The sequence below is a fragment of the Xenopus tropicalis genome, chromosome 7 (assembly GCF_000004195.4).
Source record: "Xenopus tropicalis strain Nigerian chromosome 7, UCB_Xtro_10.0, whole genome shotgun sequence".
In the NCBI taxonomy this organism is placed as follows: Eukaryota; Metazoa; Chordata; class Amphibia; order Anura; family Pipidae; genus Xenopus; species Xenopus tropicalis.
In genome coordinates this window covers 25,417,017-25,438,088 of record NC_030683.2, presented here as the reverse complement: position 1 = coordinate 25,438,088, position 21,072 = coordinate 25,417,017, and the positions used below count along the sequence as shown (strand labels likewise).

The following is a 21,072-nucleotide window of genomic DNA, read 5'->3' as shown; positions in this document are numbered from 1 at the left end:
GTCAGACACTTGGTTACATATTACAAAATGCTGGGAGTTGTACTTTGGGGACAGGTTGGGTACCATTGAGTTAGCATCAAGTGGTGAAATTTCTCATGGGTTTTGATCATCATATGGAAATCATTCTATAGAAATGAAATGCCCCAGCTGAGTAAGTGAACCACACAACATTCTTTCCCTTGTGGGTTCCCTGTTGTTGGTGCCCATCTCTGCTCTGCCCAAAGACTGCCCCTGTCAGGGCTTATTAAATGAAATGGCAACGTTTCTTAATGCCTTCCACAATAAAAGATCAGCCTTGCTTTACCCATAAAATTTCACCCAAATGTACAGATACGCCAACCATGAATATTCTTAGAATGATGTTATTGAATGTGAAATCTACTGACACATTAATTTGAATAAACAGTTTTTTCCCCTTTATTTCAGATTTTTTGTTGTGGAAGATCATATTTTACATGTAACACAAGGGCTCGTCACTGGCTCTTACACCACCGAACTATGGAATATGGCGCAGTCGAAGATCATAGCTGTCCTTCGAACGCACTCGGTAAGAAAGGCAGAATTCTGACCTGGTGGGGTTATGTAATGACTGAAAGGTACATACATGCAACTCCCAGCATCCTTCAGCAGTCAGGGCTTGTGTTCTAGTGCTACCAGGGCTTTTGTGTTCCCGGGAGGTTCAAGCTGTGAGCCACAGCTGAGGGCTATCTGCATAATCCTTCTCTGATTTACAAGTTACTGGGTCCTTACAGCATAGTGTAGTACTTTAGAATATGCATAGTTAATCTGCTGTTATTAAGGCTATCTGTCCTCATTAGCCTCAACTGGCCTTCATTAGATCAAACTGAATAGGTCAGCACTCAGACTGCCACCAGGAAATGGTTTCAGATGATTGCGCCAGATACCCTGTTCCCAAAATAAACTTTTTCTGGTTTATTCACTGAAATGGGAAGTTCCCCTTAAACGTAACTTCTGGGATGATGCAGGCAGTGATAATCGAAGAGAGATAAGACCTTTCAGGACCAGTTTATTATGGGTGAATTATTTGCTGTACAGAAATATATAAATACAAATCTGTTACAATACACTGAAAACTTACTGTGCCTTCTTTACAAAGGCCCTGAATCCAAATGCTAGAATGTTGAGGGGTGCAAAATCGAGTCTTTAAGGGCCTTATTTACAAAGTGCAGGGTAAAGTACAAAAAGTGGACTCATGTTTGTGCTTCAGAATGGAGAATGAATAGCCATACTTCCTCCATGAATACAGAGCTGCCAGTGTTTGTTAGGTGCAGAGTGCTAAGGATCCCTTATGCCCTATGTGCTCCATTCTGGACATACTGGGTTAAAATCCCACTTTACTTGCACTGCCCCCTCACTGCATGGATAGGTGAGACCTAAGAGGCCTATTGATGAAATACAGACTTATATAACTTTCATGTATACACGCAGACTCATACACAGTGACCCTGCAAAGATGCCATAGTGCGGTAGCAAACTGTAACTAATACTTTATCTTGGTCTAATGCAGTTAAAATAATGAAAGCAACATGACAATTATGTGGGTAAATGAAAGCAACTAACTGAGTATTCTCTTGAGCAGCTCACAGCTTATATGTATGCATACAGAGCCACTTTTCAGCAGAAGCTGGAGAGCTATGGGTCACATCATAAATAATAGATCCCCCCACAGGGGGTATTTTTGTCACTCCAAGTAAAACTGTGCACTTATACACAGCATGCAGTGAGAATCTCTTGGTCATAGAAAAAAGTTATCATTAAAACCTCTGTGATATTATCTGCAGACCTGGGTATCAGATCAGAGCCCAATATCTCAGCACATCTTTCCTCACCAGTCGATTTAGCACAAGGTGCAGCTTTTAAGCACAGTTTGTAATACACTTAACAAATCTCATTTCTTTGTAGTCGTATTGCACTGACCCCGATCTTGTCCTGGAGCTTAAGAACCTGATTGTTGTGTTTGCTGATACTATGCAGGTAAGTGTTATCTGGGATCTTCCAGTTCAGTCTAATTAGATTCGCCAGGCCTTGGATGCCAGATGAAAGAAGAAACATTTCATTGTGCTCAGTTCTGTCAGATATAAAATAAGTTTATTTTCTACTGTAGGAATATGCCAGGTGAACAGTTTTATATATATATATATATATATCATGGGATTCGGTCTCCTACAAACAAAAAGCAGGGATGCAGGTTTTTTTTTTTTATGTATAAATTCTGCAGGACATTTTAGGTTTATTTTTTAATTCTATTAAGCAACTTTAGATTCAGCCACCAGCTGCATTTATCAGTCCCTTAGGGGCACATTTACTAACCCACGAACGGGCCGAATGCGTCCGATTGCGTTTTTTTCGTAATGATCGGTATTTTGCGATTTTTTTTGGAAAATTGTCGCGACTTTTTCGTTACTAATACGATTTGTGCGAAAAAACGCGAGTTTTTCGTAGCCATTCCGAAAGTTGCGCAAAATCTGGCGATTTTTCGTAGCGTTAAAACTTGCGCGAAACGTCGCACCTTTTAAGTTTTAACGCTACGAAAAAGGCGCAACTTTTCGCGCAAGTTTTAACGCTACGAAAAAATCGCCAGATTTTGCGCAACTTTCGGAATGGCTACGAAAAACTCACGTTTTTTCGCGCAAAACGTATTGGTAACGAAAAAGTCGCGACAATTTCCGAAAAGTCGTAAAGTCGCAAAATGTTCGTTTTCAAATTGGAATTTTTCCAATTCAGTTCTGATTCGTGTCTTAGTAAATGTGCCCCTTAGTGTAGCTCTGGAACAGATCTGGTGTTGGGGTGCAGCATGAACAGAACACCTGCAGCCCATGAGAAAAATCTGTATAGGTCATGTACTTGCAGGTAGCATTTTAAGGTGGCATATACCCAGACTTCACCACCCTCCAAAAGTTGCACATTAGCTTTGGTAAGGTCGTAGTAATGCCAATTCTGCACAAACTATACAGTGCAAATGTGTAGGGCTACTGTACCCCTGTTTCTCCTTTTGCTTTTCATTCTTTTCCTCTTCTTTTCCCAACTGCATGTGTCATTCTTCCTCTTTTTGTGTTTTTTTATCTTCTGTGTCCATCTTCCTTTTTCCCATTGTCTTTTTTTTCCATTATTTATTTTTTTTATTTCCATCCTCTCCATTTGCATTTGAGCTCCCTTTATACTCCCACCTTTCCCCTCTATATCCTAATTGTTACCACATTTATTCCTGTATCCCTCCTCCATCTCAGTCCTTCTTCCTCCTTATAAGCCAGCTGCATTTTTGCAAACAAAGACAATTTTCCACATTTTGGCATTACTGACAAATAAGTAGCTACAGCAACTGTACAGTGCTCTTCCCAAAAGTATCTGGTGCCATATTTGTCACTTCCTATTAGAACTGTCCAGGCTTTTGATCTCACCTTTCTCCTTCTCCAAACTTTTATATGCTGTCAAATGAAAAGTGTTGCAAAACAAACATGTAAAAAGTTCCCCGGGGGGTTCTCTAAGAGCTTTAATTGTATATTTAGTAGCCCCTGTGTGGACTGGCAGCCTACAGAAGACTCTGTTTAGCATTACACCAGGTTTTAATGCAACCTTAAGAGGAAACTTCCGCGACTTTGGCAAATCGCAGCGCCGCGTATGCCATCCCACCAGTGACTTACATTCTAGCCGATGGGATGGCATTTCAGGGAGATTAGTTGCCCGCGACAAGGGAGATTTGTCGCACGGCGACTAATCTCCCCGTGTGTACAGCATTTTATTTGGGGGGTTTAGATTTAGGTTTAAAAATGAAAATGCTTCCCAGAAAATGCTTTCTTACATAACTGTTTTTCTATCTTTGCAGGGCTTTGGTTTTCCTGTTACTCGGCTCTTTGATCTGCTGTTTGAAGTAAGAGATAGATACAATGAAACGCTGCTTAAAAAATGGGCAGGTATATTCAGGTACGCCAATTTATGAATCAGATGGGTTGTGTTTAACGCTTCCCTGCACATTAGCACAGGTCAAAACTGGGATTCATAATAGGCCCTGTCATTCCAGCTACTCAGAGGGCCAAATAAATAGTGACCTGTCTATGGGATCATACAGCAGCCCCCCCCTAGCATTTGCTGGAGTCCACAGATTGCCAGTCTGGGCCTGCATTAACATATATACTTCATATATCTTCTAATTTAAGCCTTCTAAATGTACTTTTAATATAAGATGCCAAAAAAACATTTTTCTTTACATCCCACCAATTTCCATGTCCATGGTTTAAAGTAAACTAGTGAATATTTAAAATAAATATTTTTCATTTCTGGACTTCATTTCTGGTTAGTGGCTGCCCTCACTAACTTGAGCACAGGATCCCCATTTGTACTTGTAAAATGACTTTTGGATTTAATATTAATATCAATAAATCCATTTGCTATTGTTAGTCATGGGTTAGTGTTTAAACTACCTGATCAAAACTGCTTTACACACCACAACACATTTTTCTTGAATTGCAAATGATGTATAAATGTTATGTCTAATGTTTTGTTTTGTACAGCAATGTTAATGTCAAGAACTGTTGCATCTGGTGACATGGCACCATTAATTGTCACAGGGTTTTGTGTCCACCATCTAGTGGAAAACAGTGGCAGATATGACACTCCTCTCCCCCTATCATTAGTATAAGGGAATGGAACGCTCCCTGTATTATGCACATGGAGCTGACAGATGGAGCTCAGGGCCAAAATACTTTTTCCACCACTTAATTAACCATTGTTTTCTACCAGATGGTAGAGTTGGACAAAACTGTTTTGTGCAATTTAGCTTTGGCTTATGTTACATCAATAATTGTAGAATGTTAACTTGTTATCCAGAAAACCTGTTATCCAGAAAGCACCAAATTACGGAAAGGCCATCGCCCATAGACTACATTTAAATCTAATAATTTATTTTGTTTAAAAAAAAATTTTGTTGTACCTTGTACTTAATCCCAACTAAAATATAATTAATCTATATTGGAGGTGAAACAATCCTATTGGATGTAATTAATTTTTAAATGATTTTTAAATAGACTTATGGTATGGAGATCCAAATTACAGAAAGAACCCATGTCCCAATAACCCCAGGTCCTGAGCATTCTGGATAACAGATACAATACCTGTTTGTACTGGGCTCCATGCAGTTTCTGCTTAGCCATGACAACCATCCCAGGATGTAACATATATATATATGTATATATATATATTTATATATACACACACAGACACACACACACACATATATATATATTGTGTATACCTCTCACACAGAAGCATAGCTAGCAATGTACACAGCACTGTCTATTTGTAAGTCAATACATTTTCTTTTAATTAGACTGAGCCATTCCATTATTGGTTTGCAGAATGGCAGCAGTCTGTTTTATAATTTCTCATCTTTTCTTTTTGTTACTGCAGGACCATTTTTGAAGCTGATAACTACAGTCCTATTCCAATAGCCAATGAGGAGGAATACAGAATTGTTATTAGCAAGTTTCCTTTCCAGGACGCAGAGACTGATAAGGTATCCCTGGCATTTTGCCCAAATAATCTTAAGGGCAAGGGCTGCAGTTATTCCACATGCATTCATTTTTTTAAACATTTTTCACACATGCACAGTTAAGTGACTTTTCTGAATGTATGAATGTAAATCAATTATTATTATTTATGTTATAAATACAGTACCATGATGTGGGCAAAATGATGTTAGAGATCACCATTCAGACTATATGGCTTGCTTGTATGCCTTATACATTAATGGGGTTGTTCACCTTTAAATACATTTTTATTATGAAGCAGATACTGATATTCTGAGACAATTTGCAGTTAGTTTTCATGTTCATCAGCTCTCCAGTTTGGAATTTCAGCAGTTATCCAATTGCTATGGTCTTGTATTGTCTTAGCAACCAGGCAGTGGTTTAAATGAGAGACTGGGGTATGAATAGGAGTGGTTCTGAATAGGAATATAAGTAATAAAAAGCAACAATAATAATAAATTAAATAAATAATGAAGACCAATTGCAAAGTTGCTAGGAATTGGACATTCTATAAAATACTTAAAGCTGACATAAAGGCAACTCATGAAACAGAGGGGTCTAGGTCTGCCTAACCAAGAGCCTTGCCCAGAGAGCAGTGTGCCACTGATTTGAATGTTGGGTGGTACGGCTGAATCTCTCATTGGCCAGCTTCAGAGACTAGTGTTCCATTGGGCATCTCCTTAGCTCTAAAGTTAAGTTAAGCTAGTTGTACAGGGACTAAACTGGCTGTAGTGACTCGTGACTTGGCCACTCTTGGGCAGCAGATTTCTGTGCTTTTTGCCACAGCTATGGCCTCTCTGATAGATAACTGATTAGGATGCAGTCAGATATTGATTGGGAAGCGTGGAAAATTCTTTCAGGTGAAGATTACATTGGCTGCGGACCCAACCCTCTCCTGACAGGTCTGCATGGGCCCCACACAATGTTCCCTCTAATTCCTTTTTGCCCAAAAAATTATTTTGTGTGCACATTTTAAAGTTGTGTGTGCATTTTTAAAAACAATGTGTTCAGGTCAGAATAAATACAAAGGGGCGACTCACTAAAGTGCGATAACGCTTATCGCATGCTTTTTTGCGCTAAAAAGCACGCAATAAATAACGACCGATTCATCAAAGTCATTTTGCATGCATTAAAACGCATATCGCATGTGCAAAAAAATGCAGAATGCGTTATTTACCTCACATTGTGTTAATTCTCACATAGATATAATACTAACGCATGATTCACAAACACATATTAAGCATTAAATGCGCTAAATATCGCATTAGTCTGAGCGAAAATTAACACCTACTTGGGGCAGGCGGTACTTAAAGAAAATTGTAATTGGTGAGCTTTTGGCAACACAACATGGAGTTTGCAGTGGGATTTTTTCAAGTCTGTGTTGGTCCTAGAGTGATGCAGCCGCCAGTTTTCTAGCCTCTACTTTTTCAGAAAAGTAGTATTCGCCCACGGCGAAAAATAACGCAAGAAAAACGCTCATCGCGAGTAAAATAACGCAAAGAACATTACATCTAAATTATGACACCTATCCTTTTAGTGAATCGTACGTTAAGTCGCAAAAAATAAGAACCGATATAATTTTTAGCGCATGCTATAAATAGCGCTCGTTTTAACGCACTTTAGTGAATCAACCCCATAATGTTGTGTTTTCGCACAAAATTCCTTTTTCTACTACTAGGAGCTATATAAGCTTTTGTTGTCTGTCCTTATTGTGTGTATAATTGGAAAATGAATATATGTTTTCTATGTAGGGTGTTTAAATTATAGCTAAGCAAAGTATTAATGGGTCACTTTGCTTTTCTTTACCCTAGAAGCCATTTCCAAAGAAACTCCCGGTATCTCAGTCAGTTCCTCAGATTTACTCACAGGTGAAGGAGTTTATCTACGCAAGCCTTAAATTCTCCGAGTCGCTCCACAGAAGGTAAGGGCTGGCAGCACTGCTGCTCATATTCTCACATATGGCTGCTTCCAGCTGCTTTGGGTCCTGAGCGCCTTCCTATCAAGGGGGCCACGTGTAATGATTATTATGCCTTAAGGCTGGAATCACACAGGGAAGAAAACGCAGAGCATCTACCTATCAGTGTGGCTCGTGGGGCAGATTTTATCATGAAAACAATAAAATATGTATTTTTGCACTGCAATCTGCCCATATGCACTGACAGACTGATGCCTTGCGTTTGTTATAGTGTGAGGAAGGCAGCAGATCGCATTTTCTCTGCCTGCATATTTACATTGTGTGACACTAGCATGAGCAACAATATAGGTCTCATTAACAATATAATATAAAGCAGCACATCTGTATTATTTAAATAAACCGTTTTCATCAAAATATACTTTTTTCTTAAGGTAATTCTAAATGGGAAATTGTCATTTGAAATACTAATGGCTGCCCCCGTGGGATCATAGGATTCACAGTGCACACAAACAAAACAAGGCCAGACATACATGTTAGGCAACATCAGCTAAAAAATGGGCAAAGTTGTGTCTTTTACTCCCATACTATTTCCTGTTACAGAGCTGCATTATTTCCTGTCAGCTGATCTCTGAGGGAGCACATAGCCCATCACTAAATGGTGGATCAAGAGAAAGGATATAAAAGGGAAATATTTACTGATATATATATTCCAGTTTGGTAAGATTCTTTAATAGACCACTAGAAAATATCTATTGGTTACGTATTTAATCTGGGGGTATAGTTTCCCTTTAAAAAAGGCAATTAAATGCCATATATGTTTTGATTGCATTTAGCGTGTATTTCAATAAACTTCTATTCAAACACCTGCATGTAGGAGGCATTTTTCATCTACTAAACTGTAGCTCTCCAGCAACAGCCTATAAAGGGAGGCCTTAAGGGACATAAAGGTTTCAATCACAGGCCAAGAATGGGCTGGGAGTGTTGGGGGATGGTTTGGGGTAGATTCCAGGCATGGAATTTATTTCAAGAGGCCCAGACAGATGGTGGCCTAATAACTTGGGCCTGCTACTGGCGGGACAGCCTTGCTAATTCAGTAGTATTGGGCGCCATGATTTTTTATGGCAGCTCTGCCCAGCAGTCATACTCTACCTAGTAATTACATATATGCAGGCAGGATGCATTTCAATGTGGGGTAAAAATGCTGCCCAATACTTTAGCTAGTGGATACTTGAAAAAACCTTTGAGAGCTAATTGTTTGGGCATTTAGGACCACTGAAATACTTATTTGTAGCTGGTCATTTACAAAAAAAAAGATATTTCTGAGGCCAAAAACTACAAAGGGTCCAAATATTCACTGTCCCTGAAAATTAGGGACATCTGCCAACCATACATTTGCACGGAGTGCTGTGAGCAGATAAGCTACATGATACTGTTCCTCCAGCAGTTAAGCCCATTTATCTTGCCCTTATCACTACTTGCTTTAACCCTGACCTGGAAGTTATTGGCGCAAACGGAAAATTGGATTCCCCAAACAGCATGCTCTGCATGGCAAATCTCAAGATCTCTCAAAGTATAGGAAGTTATACTTCACTCGGCATGAACTTTAATCCACGGATTTTCATGGGAGCAGTAATTGAACTCAGCATCGACGTCATTTGTAAATTTGTGCTAGAAACTGCAACCCGGCATTGTCATGTAAGGTGTTTGCTTTGTCTTAGCTGTGAACAGATTAACCTGCTCCTTTGTGATACTAATTTCAATTTGATTGCCTTTTAACCAGGGCTGATTTCAATGAGATAGGCTCCCAGCTGCACACTCAGCTGGAAAACAGAGAATCCAGCCGCCATTGCCAGTTTATCTTCTCATTCTTATCTCCTAATGGATGTAAATGACTGCAATTTCACACATCCTTAATTGGTACTGAGTGCAATTTACACATATTAACGAGTAACCTTTTGGCCTAACCTGTAAATATTTACTAACAAAACATATGTAAAAAGTGGCCGCTAACAACCAAGGCCGAAAGGGGGACCATTCACTGGCGCTTTTAAAGTAAAGCAAAAAGTGTGCTCCAGTGTTTGGAAAGTGCTCAGCGTACACAAGCACTAATTGTGTTTATGGTGACATTTGCACGCAACACCTTAAGTCCACATTGATTTAATTGGTGCCCTCACCATTTTTAGCACGTTAAGGTAGCCATACACATTCAGATTTTAGTCCTCTTCCATTGAACATTCGGATATCGATCATACGTTTAAATGCAACAATCTAAAACTAACATTCATACTGAAATTGTAGGATACAGCCCTAATAATAACAACATCGGAGGATGTTCTGAACATGAAATAGTTGACAGACGCCAATTGTGCAAAAGTGACTTTCTGGAAATGCATTGTAGGTCCCCCAAGAAAAATACATGCACAGATTTTATCATTATCCAACCCAAATTTTCTAACCTGTCCGACTGACTAAACGACCAACCACCATGGTATGAAAATTAACGGGGCGATAATTTAGAGCCCATACATGGTCCGAAAATTGTACAAAACAATATATATCTGTGTGTGTATGGCCAGCTTAAGACTGTAAAGCCCTCCCAGTAGACAGTGACATTTTTAAATAATGTTTGATTAAGGTCAAGTCACCTTAAGAATATGTATGTATTGTATGTATGTATATCTTTATTTATAAAGTGCTACTTATGTACGCAGCGCTGTACAGTAGAATACATTAATACAAACAAAGGGTTATTAAGATAATAGATAAATACAATGTATAACAATCAATATAAATAAATATAAGATACAGTTGCAATAAGTTAGGAGTCAAAGACACAAGAGGATGGAGGTCCCTGACCCGTAGAGCTTACAATCTATATAAATACAATCTATATAAATATCACTTTAAGAAACTAAATAAGCAGTGAGCCTAAATGGGCCCGGTGTAGGGTTGCCATCAGAACCCTTTAAAACCAGAAACATAAAATTGCCATGCAGGGGGCCATTAATTAGCAATGTATGTAAATGCAACCTGCAGGGGTGGGTAGTTAGACATTGAGTGCTTTTAACTACTAAGATTTCCCCCCCCCCCCCTTCCCATTTAAACAAAACAGAGATTGTTTGTCCATATAATGCAATATACTTTAGACTGGCCAACTATGTCATTCCTGTTCTGGCCAGTCCTACACTCACTTGTTCTACATTCTTCTGCTTTATTATACATTTTTCACAGGGACTACATTTTTCTTGCTTTCAAGGTTAAATCTCCCAAATAGCTGGGATGATGGGAGCTACAACACAGAGCCACCCATTGCTCCTGTATGAACTATAGCAAGAAAAGGAAAGTTGTGTTTTTGCTAAACCATTTCCCCCTCATCACTAGGTCTTGCTGACAATCAATGGGGAGAAAATAGAAAGCCACTTTCTAGGATCCAGTTGTTGTTGTGAAGTTAGGAAGGAATTTTCTCTGTATCAACTGGAAGGTGGGATTTGATGGACATGAGTCTTTTTTTAACCCCAGTTACTATGTAAAAATTAAAGAATGTACAGAGTAGAGTTTGTGTGTGTATATGGCCAAAGGCTGGGAGTAGCGGCCAGAAGCCTGAGGCTTTGCTTTGGTTACATAGGTCTTATCTTTGCCCAATCTATTATATCCATTTTAGAGAATACATATTTGTTATGAGGGTCAGAAAGTCTAAAATAAAGAAGGTAAGTTGTTTATAAATAAAAAATAATCATACACACTAGTAGTGCTAAAAAATGTGTTAACTGTAATTAGTGTGTATGCACTAGGAAAGGTGCAACTGGCACAAGGGGTATTTATACATGTTACAAGACCAGGAACTGGTGCAAGTGCCAGATGTATGGTTCAATTTTACATTTCTGTGTGTGACACTTTTGCTGCCTACCCCTTAATAAACGAATATTTAAAGTCTCACATTGCATCATATTTAGCTTATTTAAAGAAAGAATAGCTGAGAAAATGCGAACACCATATAGATAGACAGACAGACATATAGATAGACAGAGAGTGAGAGACATGGATAGATAGATAGATAGATAAATAGATAGATTGGTTGATAGATTAAGGCAAGGTAGATAGACAGAATAATAGATGGATTTTGCTGTAATCATAGCAGTTTACCAGATCTTTAGTCTCTGAATTCTGAATATAATCTCTTCTTCCAGCTCCACGGAAATCGATGACATGCTTCGAAAATCCACCAATTTGCTTCTCACCAGAACACTGAGCAGCAGTTTGCAGAATGTCATCAAAAAGCCTCACATAGGTTTAACTGAGGTACAGCTAAATTATATTCATGTATCTCTTCTATAACAGGCAGTAGTAAGCAAGAAAATGTATATCTTTTGGATATTCTTGTAAGCCCAGTCTGAGGGAGAAATAAGCTGGCATTTGGGCTGAACAAGTATTTGTTGCCCTAGATGTACTCTGAAATATGGCATTAAATAACTTTTAATACAGTCAGGTTTTATATATCTCTTTTTTTTTTATATAACTTTAATATACGTTAAACAAGTCCCTGGCCTAATATTTAAAATTAAAGGGGGGCTTGAACCAAATAAATTCTGAAAATCTGTAACCCATGAACAGCCGTCCAAGGAGTAGAGAGTAATAGGAGATAAAGGGGGCAAGTCTATGGCAGGCAGCACAGCTCCAGAAGCTATAAGTAGGATACAGCTTATGGTACAGGACTGGAGATGAATCAATAAGAGAGCAATTAAAAGGGAAATTTATAAATCAGTTATGGGCTATGAAACAATGAATTGCTATCGCTATAAAACAAGTAAAAACAGGCTTCCATTTATGAGAGGAGCTTTATTCATTAATTCATCATTATTTAGTCAGTCAGTAGGTAACACTAAGCAAGTATTCTGCTAACTTTTAGAATAACTTCTGCCCAAGGGTTATGTATTATTTTACAGTGGATAACATTTAACAGGGTGCTCTAAATAGGAAATGCTTGGTACTTTCAACTTGCACCTATTTATACCGATGCAGATCAGTAAGGCCCCTTGGCAGTGTATCCTATGTACTTGGCTAATAGGGAAGCAGGAAATTCTACTGTAAAGAACATGATAAATCTCTACAGTGAATTCAGGTGTATGTTTTTGTGGATATATAATGACAGGCCTAGGCTTTATTGCACAGGTGAGAACGCTAGGCATGTATTTGTGGTAGAGGAGTGGTAGCTGCTGTATAAACTCTGTATACTCTCATATACAGCGGGTGGCAGCTGTAAGGGGTCTGCCTGTCAGTGTGCAATTAAAGTTGTTATCAGTGATGCAGGTGGGTATTTGTGGGAAGGAAAAATGGGAGGGTCATGAAAAAATGGAGTTAAAAAGAAACAACAATAAGAGAGCAAAAGAGAAGTTGTAATGGGGGACAATGTAACAGACGTATGGCAGGTGATATTGGACAAATCCTATTGTTTAGCCGTAGGGCCAAATGAGTAGATTACAATGATGAAAATACAAGCTGTCAGGACCACATCAATGAGTCAACAGGGTCCTCAATCAAAAATTTAAACCTGCCAATCGACATATGGCCTATTTTCAGGCAGCCACCAGTTGGGGAGGGCGTCAGAGGGCCCCATACACAGGCTAATAAGCTGCCAAATTGGTCTGAAGGGCTAAAGTTGGCAGCTTAAATCTGGAAACCTTATCTTGAAAGCATTTCCCCCAAATAGTGCCAATTTAGGTGGTACAGTCTTGTACAACAAAAGGGTTAGAAGTGGTTGAGTTTATAGACAAGTAAGCGGCATATTAGGATGGACCTTGTGGACTGGTGAAATGGCCTAAATTATCTAGACTCATAGTTAGCGGGGGGTGCCAATTATTAGCACATCACATGGGCACCCTGACAAGTAGAATATAGCCCAATAAAAATGGAATACCCCCTGATCCCTCTGAAAAAGAAAGGGAATAATCTAACATTAAATTAACAAGCATCCTTTAAAAAACTGAAAGTGGCTAATCAATAGGAAGGTATAATGTGTACAAGGGAAATAAGTAAAATAATTTAAATAAACTACTTATTTAGTAACTTAATTTTAATTTAACAAAGTACTTTTTTAGATAATAAATGCTGTTGTGCGCGGCTAGCCAGCGTGTAAAGGAACTTTGCTGAACTTTATTGAATTGGAAACATATGATTACCATCAGCCCCAGCCTGTAATACACTAATTGCCATGTATTGCCATTGATGTCTGGAAGGACAAAAGCTTAAAAAAAAAAGAAAATCAGGTGGCTCTGGGGTGGTGCACGTCTCATACCGGATGTATTTTGTGCTTTGTAGCTAGTTCAGATCATCATCAACACCACACACCTGGAGCAAGCCTGTAAATACCTGGAGGACTTTATAACAAATATTACAAATATTTCACCTGAAACAGTGCACACGACAAGGCTTTATGGACTTTCTACATTTAAGGTATGTCTCACAATCCCACTGAGAATTTCCATTGTGCTCTACTGCAATTATCAGCAGAATTCTCCAGTTCAACCTTGTTACGCAAGTTATCCAGCCGCTGTGATATTGGGAAATAAACTTTGAATTTATTTTTACTGTCAGATTTAGCTAGATGTGAGTTTAGAGAAGCATATTTATCAATGGATGAAAGTTAGAACTCACCTTTTAATAATTATGCTTCTAAAAATCCCATAGGAATGAATAGAACGTGGGTGAGCTTTTATGTATAAAGTTCTAAACTCACATTTTGATAAAACTAAAACTCTGTAATTTCTCTTTTTTTATTTTAAAATTCAACTAAAACCATTTCCTTGAATGTCTGATATTTACTAAATAATCTGATATGAAAAGTCCATGGAAGAAAAACTGTGACTTTTCTGAATTGTCGTTACGAAAACTCTCGAGTTGTCTCATCAAAACTTTTTTTGTCTACTTTTGTTGCACAAAAAAACACATTGTCATAAAAGGATCTTCATGAAAAGGGAAGGGACCTCTGCCATTAACTTCTACATGATCTCGGCATGTTTTAGCTGATGAATTGTCGGATTTGGATTTTTGTCACGATTCTGATTTTTTTTTGCGCTAAAACTTGAAGATTTATTATTCTGCAAAACTGCAGTAATCAGGTTTCTCCCAAGAAACCTGCAAAACCCCCTATTATCTGTTTTTTTGCCCAGGGGTAAAGAAACTGCATCAGCCCAAATTGTTCTATTCCAAATGGTCAAATAATGCAAAGCCTCCTAAAGGAACCTATATAGAACTTTTTCGTAAAGCAGGCCATATACAAATGGATAGGAGACTTTGCATTATTTGACCTTTTTGACTTTGATTATTTGATTATATGGTACAATTTGGGCTGATGGAGTTGCTTTACCCCTGGGCCAAACAGATCATAATAGGGGCCTATTCAGGTCTCTTGGGAAAGTAGCACCCAATCCTCACCCAACAAGCTTTTTAAACCTGCTCAATAGATATCTGCCCGATTCTTGGTCTGAGCAGGCTGCCATTTTGACCAATATACATGCTAGTAAGCTACCAACAATGGCTCATAGGACTGCACAGGATTTGACTAAGATTCAGAACACAGTTTTGATTTATTATGTGCAGATAGAATGCATTATTACTGCAGCGATGGTTAAAACCCCCACTAGCCCAATAAATAGTCTATGGCATCTTAGAGCAGCCCCTCTGGCATTTGCCAGAACCCACAGATTGCCAGTCCAGGCCTGCATGTATGGCCAGCTTAAGTTGAGCTTTTCCAATATTTCAGTGAGTGAGTGTGTGGAGTTGTAGTAACATTTTAAACAATATTATTTGCCAAACTAATGGTTAAGCAGTAGTTAAGTTAAATATATTTTGCTTAAAATATGTTTTCCATAGCATCATATATATTATTTCATCTACATTGTTCACATTTATCTGACTGAGGGCAATAAACTGGTAAAGGAATCTGTTTTCCTCGCGGTTTGTTTTTCAGAAAGCAGCTTGCATTGATTTTCTACATATCCCTTTGTCATTTAAGTATCTACAGTCGCTCTAATATTAAATGTAGATCATAGATTTCTTTTTATTGACATCATGTAGCCAACGAGCAGTGTTATTTAATATGTAGATAATTAGATTTAAGAAAAATGTGACCTGATAACATGAGATCTGTGTTTAAGGACCATGTAAATGAGACAAGTGGGTTTCTCCTGCTGGCAGTTAAATTTAACAAGAGAAAGGGCTTGAGCAGCTTGAAAGCATGGGACTTGGTGTATTTGGCTCCTGTCTAATTTATTCTAGACGCTCAGTTGGCATGTTAAAGGACTACTCGTAAAGGTTATATGGACAATAAATATTAATCATTGTGCGCTGTAAAGCCAAGAAAATTCTGCTTAAGAAAGTATCTCACTTCTGCCTGTTGTTTTTCTAGTAAGAAGCCATCTTGGTTGCCCTTGGGCAATAGCACACATGGTAATTTTGCCTAATTTTGATCATTCCTGGCCAAAAGTCCCTAGAGCTGATGGTGTCTCATTATATTCTGTGGGTAGAGTCATGAATGGGATGTGTGGAGGTGATTATTGGCTGAAAACTTATCCATTAATATTCTCCAAGAATAATCACTGCCAGCTGCTTTTTTGCAATGTCTGCCATAATTTGCAATAGGAAGTTATTTATTTGAGTTTTCCCACCAAAGAAAATGAAGAAATCACCCTTTGTTCTACCCTAAGGTAAGTGTCTGATGGGTACTTGGAGAGTATTGAGCATATAATGTCAGGTAAAGAGCACAGAAACCCAGAAACACCAGGGACTTGGGGGGTACTGAAACTATTGTTGATCCCTTTACGGATGTACTCTTAATAAACATATAAACTATACAAAAATAAATTCACATTGCTAATCAGCAGGTGTACAATGCACCCTTAGAAGTCTGTATTGTCCTCCAGTATGTTTTGAATTTCAGAAGTATTTATGGCCACCAGTAGTATACATCGTCCACAAATCATAGATATTAGCCGCAAGCAGAAGGCATGTAGAATGTTTTGCATCTTTTCACTTTGCCTGGTCTTGGTGGCAGAGCAAAGGGCCAGATAGGCTGGAGCATATAGATATTATGTCCAGCCTAGTGAATTTTTGCAGTGCCCCCAAGTCCTTGGTGATGGCAGGAAAAAATGAGAGTGGGAATCTAACACAAGCAGGTAAAAAAGAACTGGGGGTGGGCAAGAAGTTAGAATTTGTAATGTAAAATGTACATAGTAGGGATTGTTTGCAAAGTTACCCCCATTTGTAATTAAAGCTCCTTTTTCTAAAAGCCCGCAACTTCATTTCGCCCAAGGTAATGGGTACATATATTTCCTGCATAGTTTGTGCCTTGGAAACAAAATGACTGCACATCAGCTTGTGCCTCAGAAAGCTTGCATTTATCTCATTTGATCTCCAAGCATTGGGTGTGGATAAAGATCAAATGGCCCATAATGCAATGTAAATAATCCTTTCTAAGGAGTTTGTTTTCTGTGGAGCACTGCGCTAGAGTCTAGCATGAAGATGATAAATCTTCCTGGAACTATTTCTCCACTGTCCCTTAATTACTTACATTAATCAGTGGGTGGAGAGTTGTTCATTATGAAAATATCTCCATATCTCAAGTCATACTGTTTGCTGATGTACCGTGCCATGCTAACAACAGGGAAAAATTAAGCACTGCAGTGATTTTAACTCATGTAATCAATCCAGCTAAGGCCTATAAAAGAAAATACAGCACAGCCTTATTTCAGAAAAAAAGTTTTTGGCTTTTCCATTTGAAACAAAATGTTGTGCAGTGTTATTATCACCACTTACTTGTCTCCACAAAACAAGACAGATGAACAACAGTGCCTGCATTTTTTATTTTATATGACCTCCAAGCCTTAGTTGTGACTGCGCTTGACAAATTATTTTTGACAGTGGTCCAGTCATATATTTTTTATCCTGACAAATGTCACCCAGTAGAACCAACGTTTTAAACAGCGGTCACCTGACGTCATGAAGCTTAGAGAATAGAGTACTGTGCTGCTTCTGACTGCCAGCAACCCTTGGCCACATATAATAATTACCCAGGGACTCCTCTGGTGTAAGCCTCACGCTTCACATCATGGAATTAAGGTATATGCAATGACTGCCTCAAGGCACTTATATGGAAACAATACCCCTTTTTTCACTTCAGCTCATTTAGTTGGGCTCATGTATATAGGTTAAAAAAACATCTGAACTTCCAAAAAAAAGAATTATTTTATTATTCAGACATACATGCTTCCTCAGATTGAGTCAAGAATCATTTGCCCACCCTCCTTAGGCTGACACAGTTATTCAACCCTTCCCTCATCTTGTTCTACGTTAAAATGATGGACTCTAGGGCATGAAGTCTTCTGCTTTCCATGGTAGGCAATGAATATATTCTCTAGAAACCAGAGGGACTAGAAATTGTAGATCAAGGCTTTTCAACTGAAGGCTAGTGGGCTGGGAAGATGGTTGTGCCCCCAGCCTGGAGAATGTGACCATCGTTCTAATAGTATCTGTCCTCTATACAAGTTGCACTGACTAACTTCATAATACAGATTGACTAGTCCTATTATAGAGGTAATTATCTGGCAAAGAGTACCTAGGATACCTATGTGGCATGTTCAAAGGAGTTAACAGATTAAATATTTTTCTTATTTTCTTTCATCATTTATTCTTCTCTTCTAAAGATGATCAGATCACTTGGGTTTTACGAATGGAATCCCAATTCCGTTGTGCAGTTTTTTTATATGAATTGTACCACTGAACTTGGGAATGGAAATGTGGCTATTTGGCTATTGGTTTAACAACCCCAGAGTAGCACTGTACGGTTTGCAACTACCATCTCACATTACTTGATGGAATTTCTCCAAAAATCACCAAGTAGGACCATGCTTCTGAGGTGAGAGCACTGGGAAAATTACATCAAGCATTGCAAGATGGTGGCTGCAATCCCAGCTGTGCTACTCTGCATTTTATGGCATTTTAGTGAATGGTTCAGCTGGTGGGGTGGGGGGGGGGGCATCTGAATTGGGTCTTGGGTTGTTAAGCTACTTTCATTTTTCATTAAATCTGAATAGTATAAATCTGAATTTGTCTGAATAAACACAGCGCACAGCACCAAATGGAAAATGAGTGTGTGACTTATTATAGACTCTTTTATAGAACATTTTCTACTGTTGATCTTTTACAGTGATCAATAAGAAATAGAATATAAGAGGTATTTTGCTTGATTTATTAGCACTGACAAAATGTTTTTCTGTTTTGTAAGGATGCAAGACATTCAGCTGAAGAGGAAATATACACAAAACTCAACCAAAAAATAGATGAATTCATTCAGTTAGCCGACTATGACTGGACCATGTCTGAACCAGATGGAAGAGCCAGTGGCTACTTAATGGATCTGATCAATTTTTTAAGAAGCACATTTCAGGTTTTTACTAATTTGCCTGTAAGTTGACTAAATCATATGATTTTTAATTCCCTTTATAACAGTGATTGTCAATTTATAGATCACAAATTTTTTTTGTCCTGTATTTGTTTTCTCTTCTGTCTCTCTCTCTCTTAATATTTGTTGGTGGTGGGTTAGTGTCTCTTTAATTTGTAAATGCCACCTTTTCACATTGATAGCTTACCACCAGCCCACTAAATAGTAACACCACTGGGGCATTTTACAGTGGCATTTGGCAGATGACAGTCCAGAGTTGCCAGTTCAGGCCTGACGGTTTCCAGATCACTTGAAAATCCAACTAGAATGGCTGCACAGATTGCAGTTAATTTAAAGACGTGTCCTTCAATTTTCAAGTGATCTGGTAACCCTGCCTTGGTAATTATCTTGAAAATGCCATAGGTTTAAGTCAGGTTGTAACCAAAGGTAGTAAAGTTCATTAAGCTACTGTGTGTTATCAATGAATGCTAAAGAATAACTAGAAAGTGATGCTTTTGTATCATTCTCCAGTTCAGTTGCATTCCTTGGCAGTTACTACTGATGGGTTGTCGTGAAACTTAGTTTGGCGATTTTTTGTTAAACTAAGTTGGAATATTTCCATGGTGTATATATATATGAAGAAAAAACACTTTTTTAAATGTAATTAATCCTACATGGTTGGGCTTGATATCCCGGTAGACTGTGTCCTGGCTCAGAATAACAAAGACACAATTCCATAACAGCATGTGTGTGTGGGTGTACTCAGCCAGAACGTATCTAAGTACTCCAAAAAATATAGTGCAAAAGTATCACCAGCTGGACGAGTGAATTGTAGCTCAGAATGAGACTGTGGGTGGTAAATGTTATTAGAGCTATATCGCATATTTGCTAAAGTCTGCATTGGACATCTTGGAAGTAAAAGCAGATATTACTAAAGGCCTTCTAAAATTAATTCCCAAAAGTCATCTCAGTGCCTAGAGCTGCTGTATGATTTTCCTTGGACAGCAGCATTAGGCCTATAAATTCCTTTCCATCTAATACTATTCGCCTTGCCTTCAGTGTTCATTTTATCATACCAACCTCACATACAGTCTGCCCATTGGTTAGCAATGGTGCTATTTGCAAGATGAATGGGAAGCACAATGGCTGTTGAAATGCAAAACTTTGGCCATAACTGACTGCACTTTTAATTTATAAATAGATAAACAGACCTTTACATATTTAATAGACACTAGTGTCTCACTGTACCTACTAGTTACCGTGATATTACCGTGCAATCAAGCACAAACAGGGGTGACATACAGAGAAAACTGTGTTTAAAGTGACCAAGTTCTGTTGCAGGAACTTTGATTTACACAGATCAGGGGGAATTCTCATTGGGAGCCTGGAGAGCTGGGATTTAGAGTCCAGCGACAGTTTTATAAAATATGGCTGAACAACACTTTTTAGAAACCCCTTTAAATAAAGTATAGTACAGATTTACCTAACCTCTTTTGGTTACTATTTGGTACTATAACTTATAGAAGTATAAGTAATCCTTACATTTACCTACAGTAATTCTCTCAAATAATACTTGCCATTCTGTATCCATTTTAAAGGCTTTACATTTCTTTAAATGAATAAGGAAATTTTCTTTTTGACTGTCTGTTCTGCTTTGCTAATCAGTAGTATTCAATATTATAATTGCATGCTGATCTAATAGGTGGCCAGTTACTATTCTTTAAAGCAGGTATCCTCAAACTATGGCCTGTGGGCAGAATCCGGCCCCCCAAGGTGATTTACCCGGCCCCCGCTGCGTCCTCACCCCTGGCTAATACCTGTCTGCCTCATTGCGGTGACATGATGCGAGGACACAGCAGGGAGCAGGAAGACCCAACAGGGAGCGGTGGAGCAGGGAGCGGGAGGACCCAGCGGGGAGCGGTAGGATGGAACGGGGGAGAGGGAGGACACAGGAGCAGCCGTAGTTTGAGGACGCAGCAGGGAGAGGAGAGCGGGGCCATAGTTTGAGGACTATAGTCCGGCCCCCGAACAGTCTGAGGGACCATGATCTGACCCCCTGTTTAAAAAGTTTGAGGACCCCTGCTTTAAAGTCAAACAGAAGAATGATGGTAGAATTGTTTTCCAAAAGGAGCGAATTTATCTGCACAAACACAGACCCTTTCTAGACTATTTCTTCTTTA

The 21,072-nt window shown here is 38.6% G+C and overlaps 1 protein-coding gene across 4 annotated transcripts in view; it reads left to right on the top strand.

Moving 5' to 3' along the window:
• The window catches only part of exoc6 (exocyst complex component 6), a 165,342-nt gene that overhangs the window by 70,942 nt on the left and 73,328 nt on the right, over window positions 1-21,072 (top strand). For all 4 annotated transcript variants that reach the window (XM_031905941.1, XM_031905939.1, XM_031905940.1 and 1 more), the window contains exons 11-18: window positions 427-547; window positions 1,924-1,995; window positions 3,845-3,942; window positions 5,425-5,530; window positions 7,355-7,464; window positions 11,646-11,757; window positions 13,774-13,908; window positions 18,737-18,916. In XM_031905941.1, coding sequence (XP_031761801.1) covers window positions 427-547; window positions 1,924-1,995; window positions 3,845-3,942; window positions 5,425-5,530; window positions 7,355-7,464; window positions 11,646-11,757; window positions 13,774-13,908; window positions 18,737-18,916 — 934 coding nt within the window. The remainder of the gene's footprint in view (window positions 1-426; window positions 548-1,923; window positions 1,996-3,844; window positions 3,943-5,424; window positions 5,531-7,354; window positions 7,465-11,645; window positions 11,758-13,773; window positions 13,909-18,736; window positions 18,917-21,072) is intronic.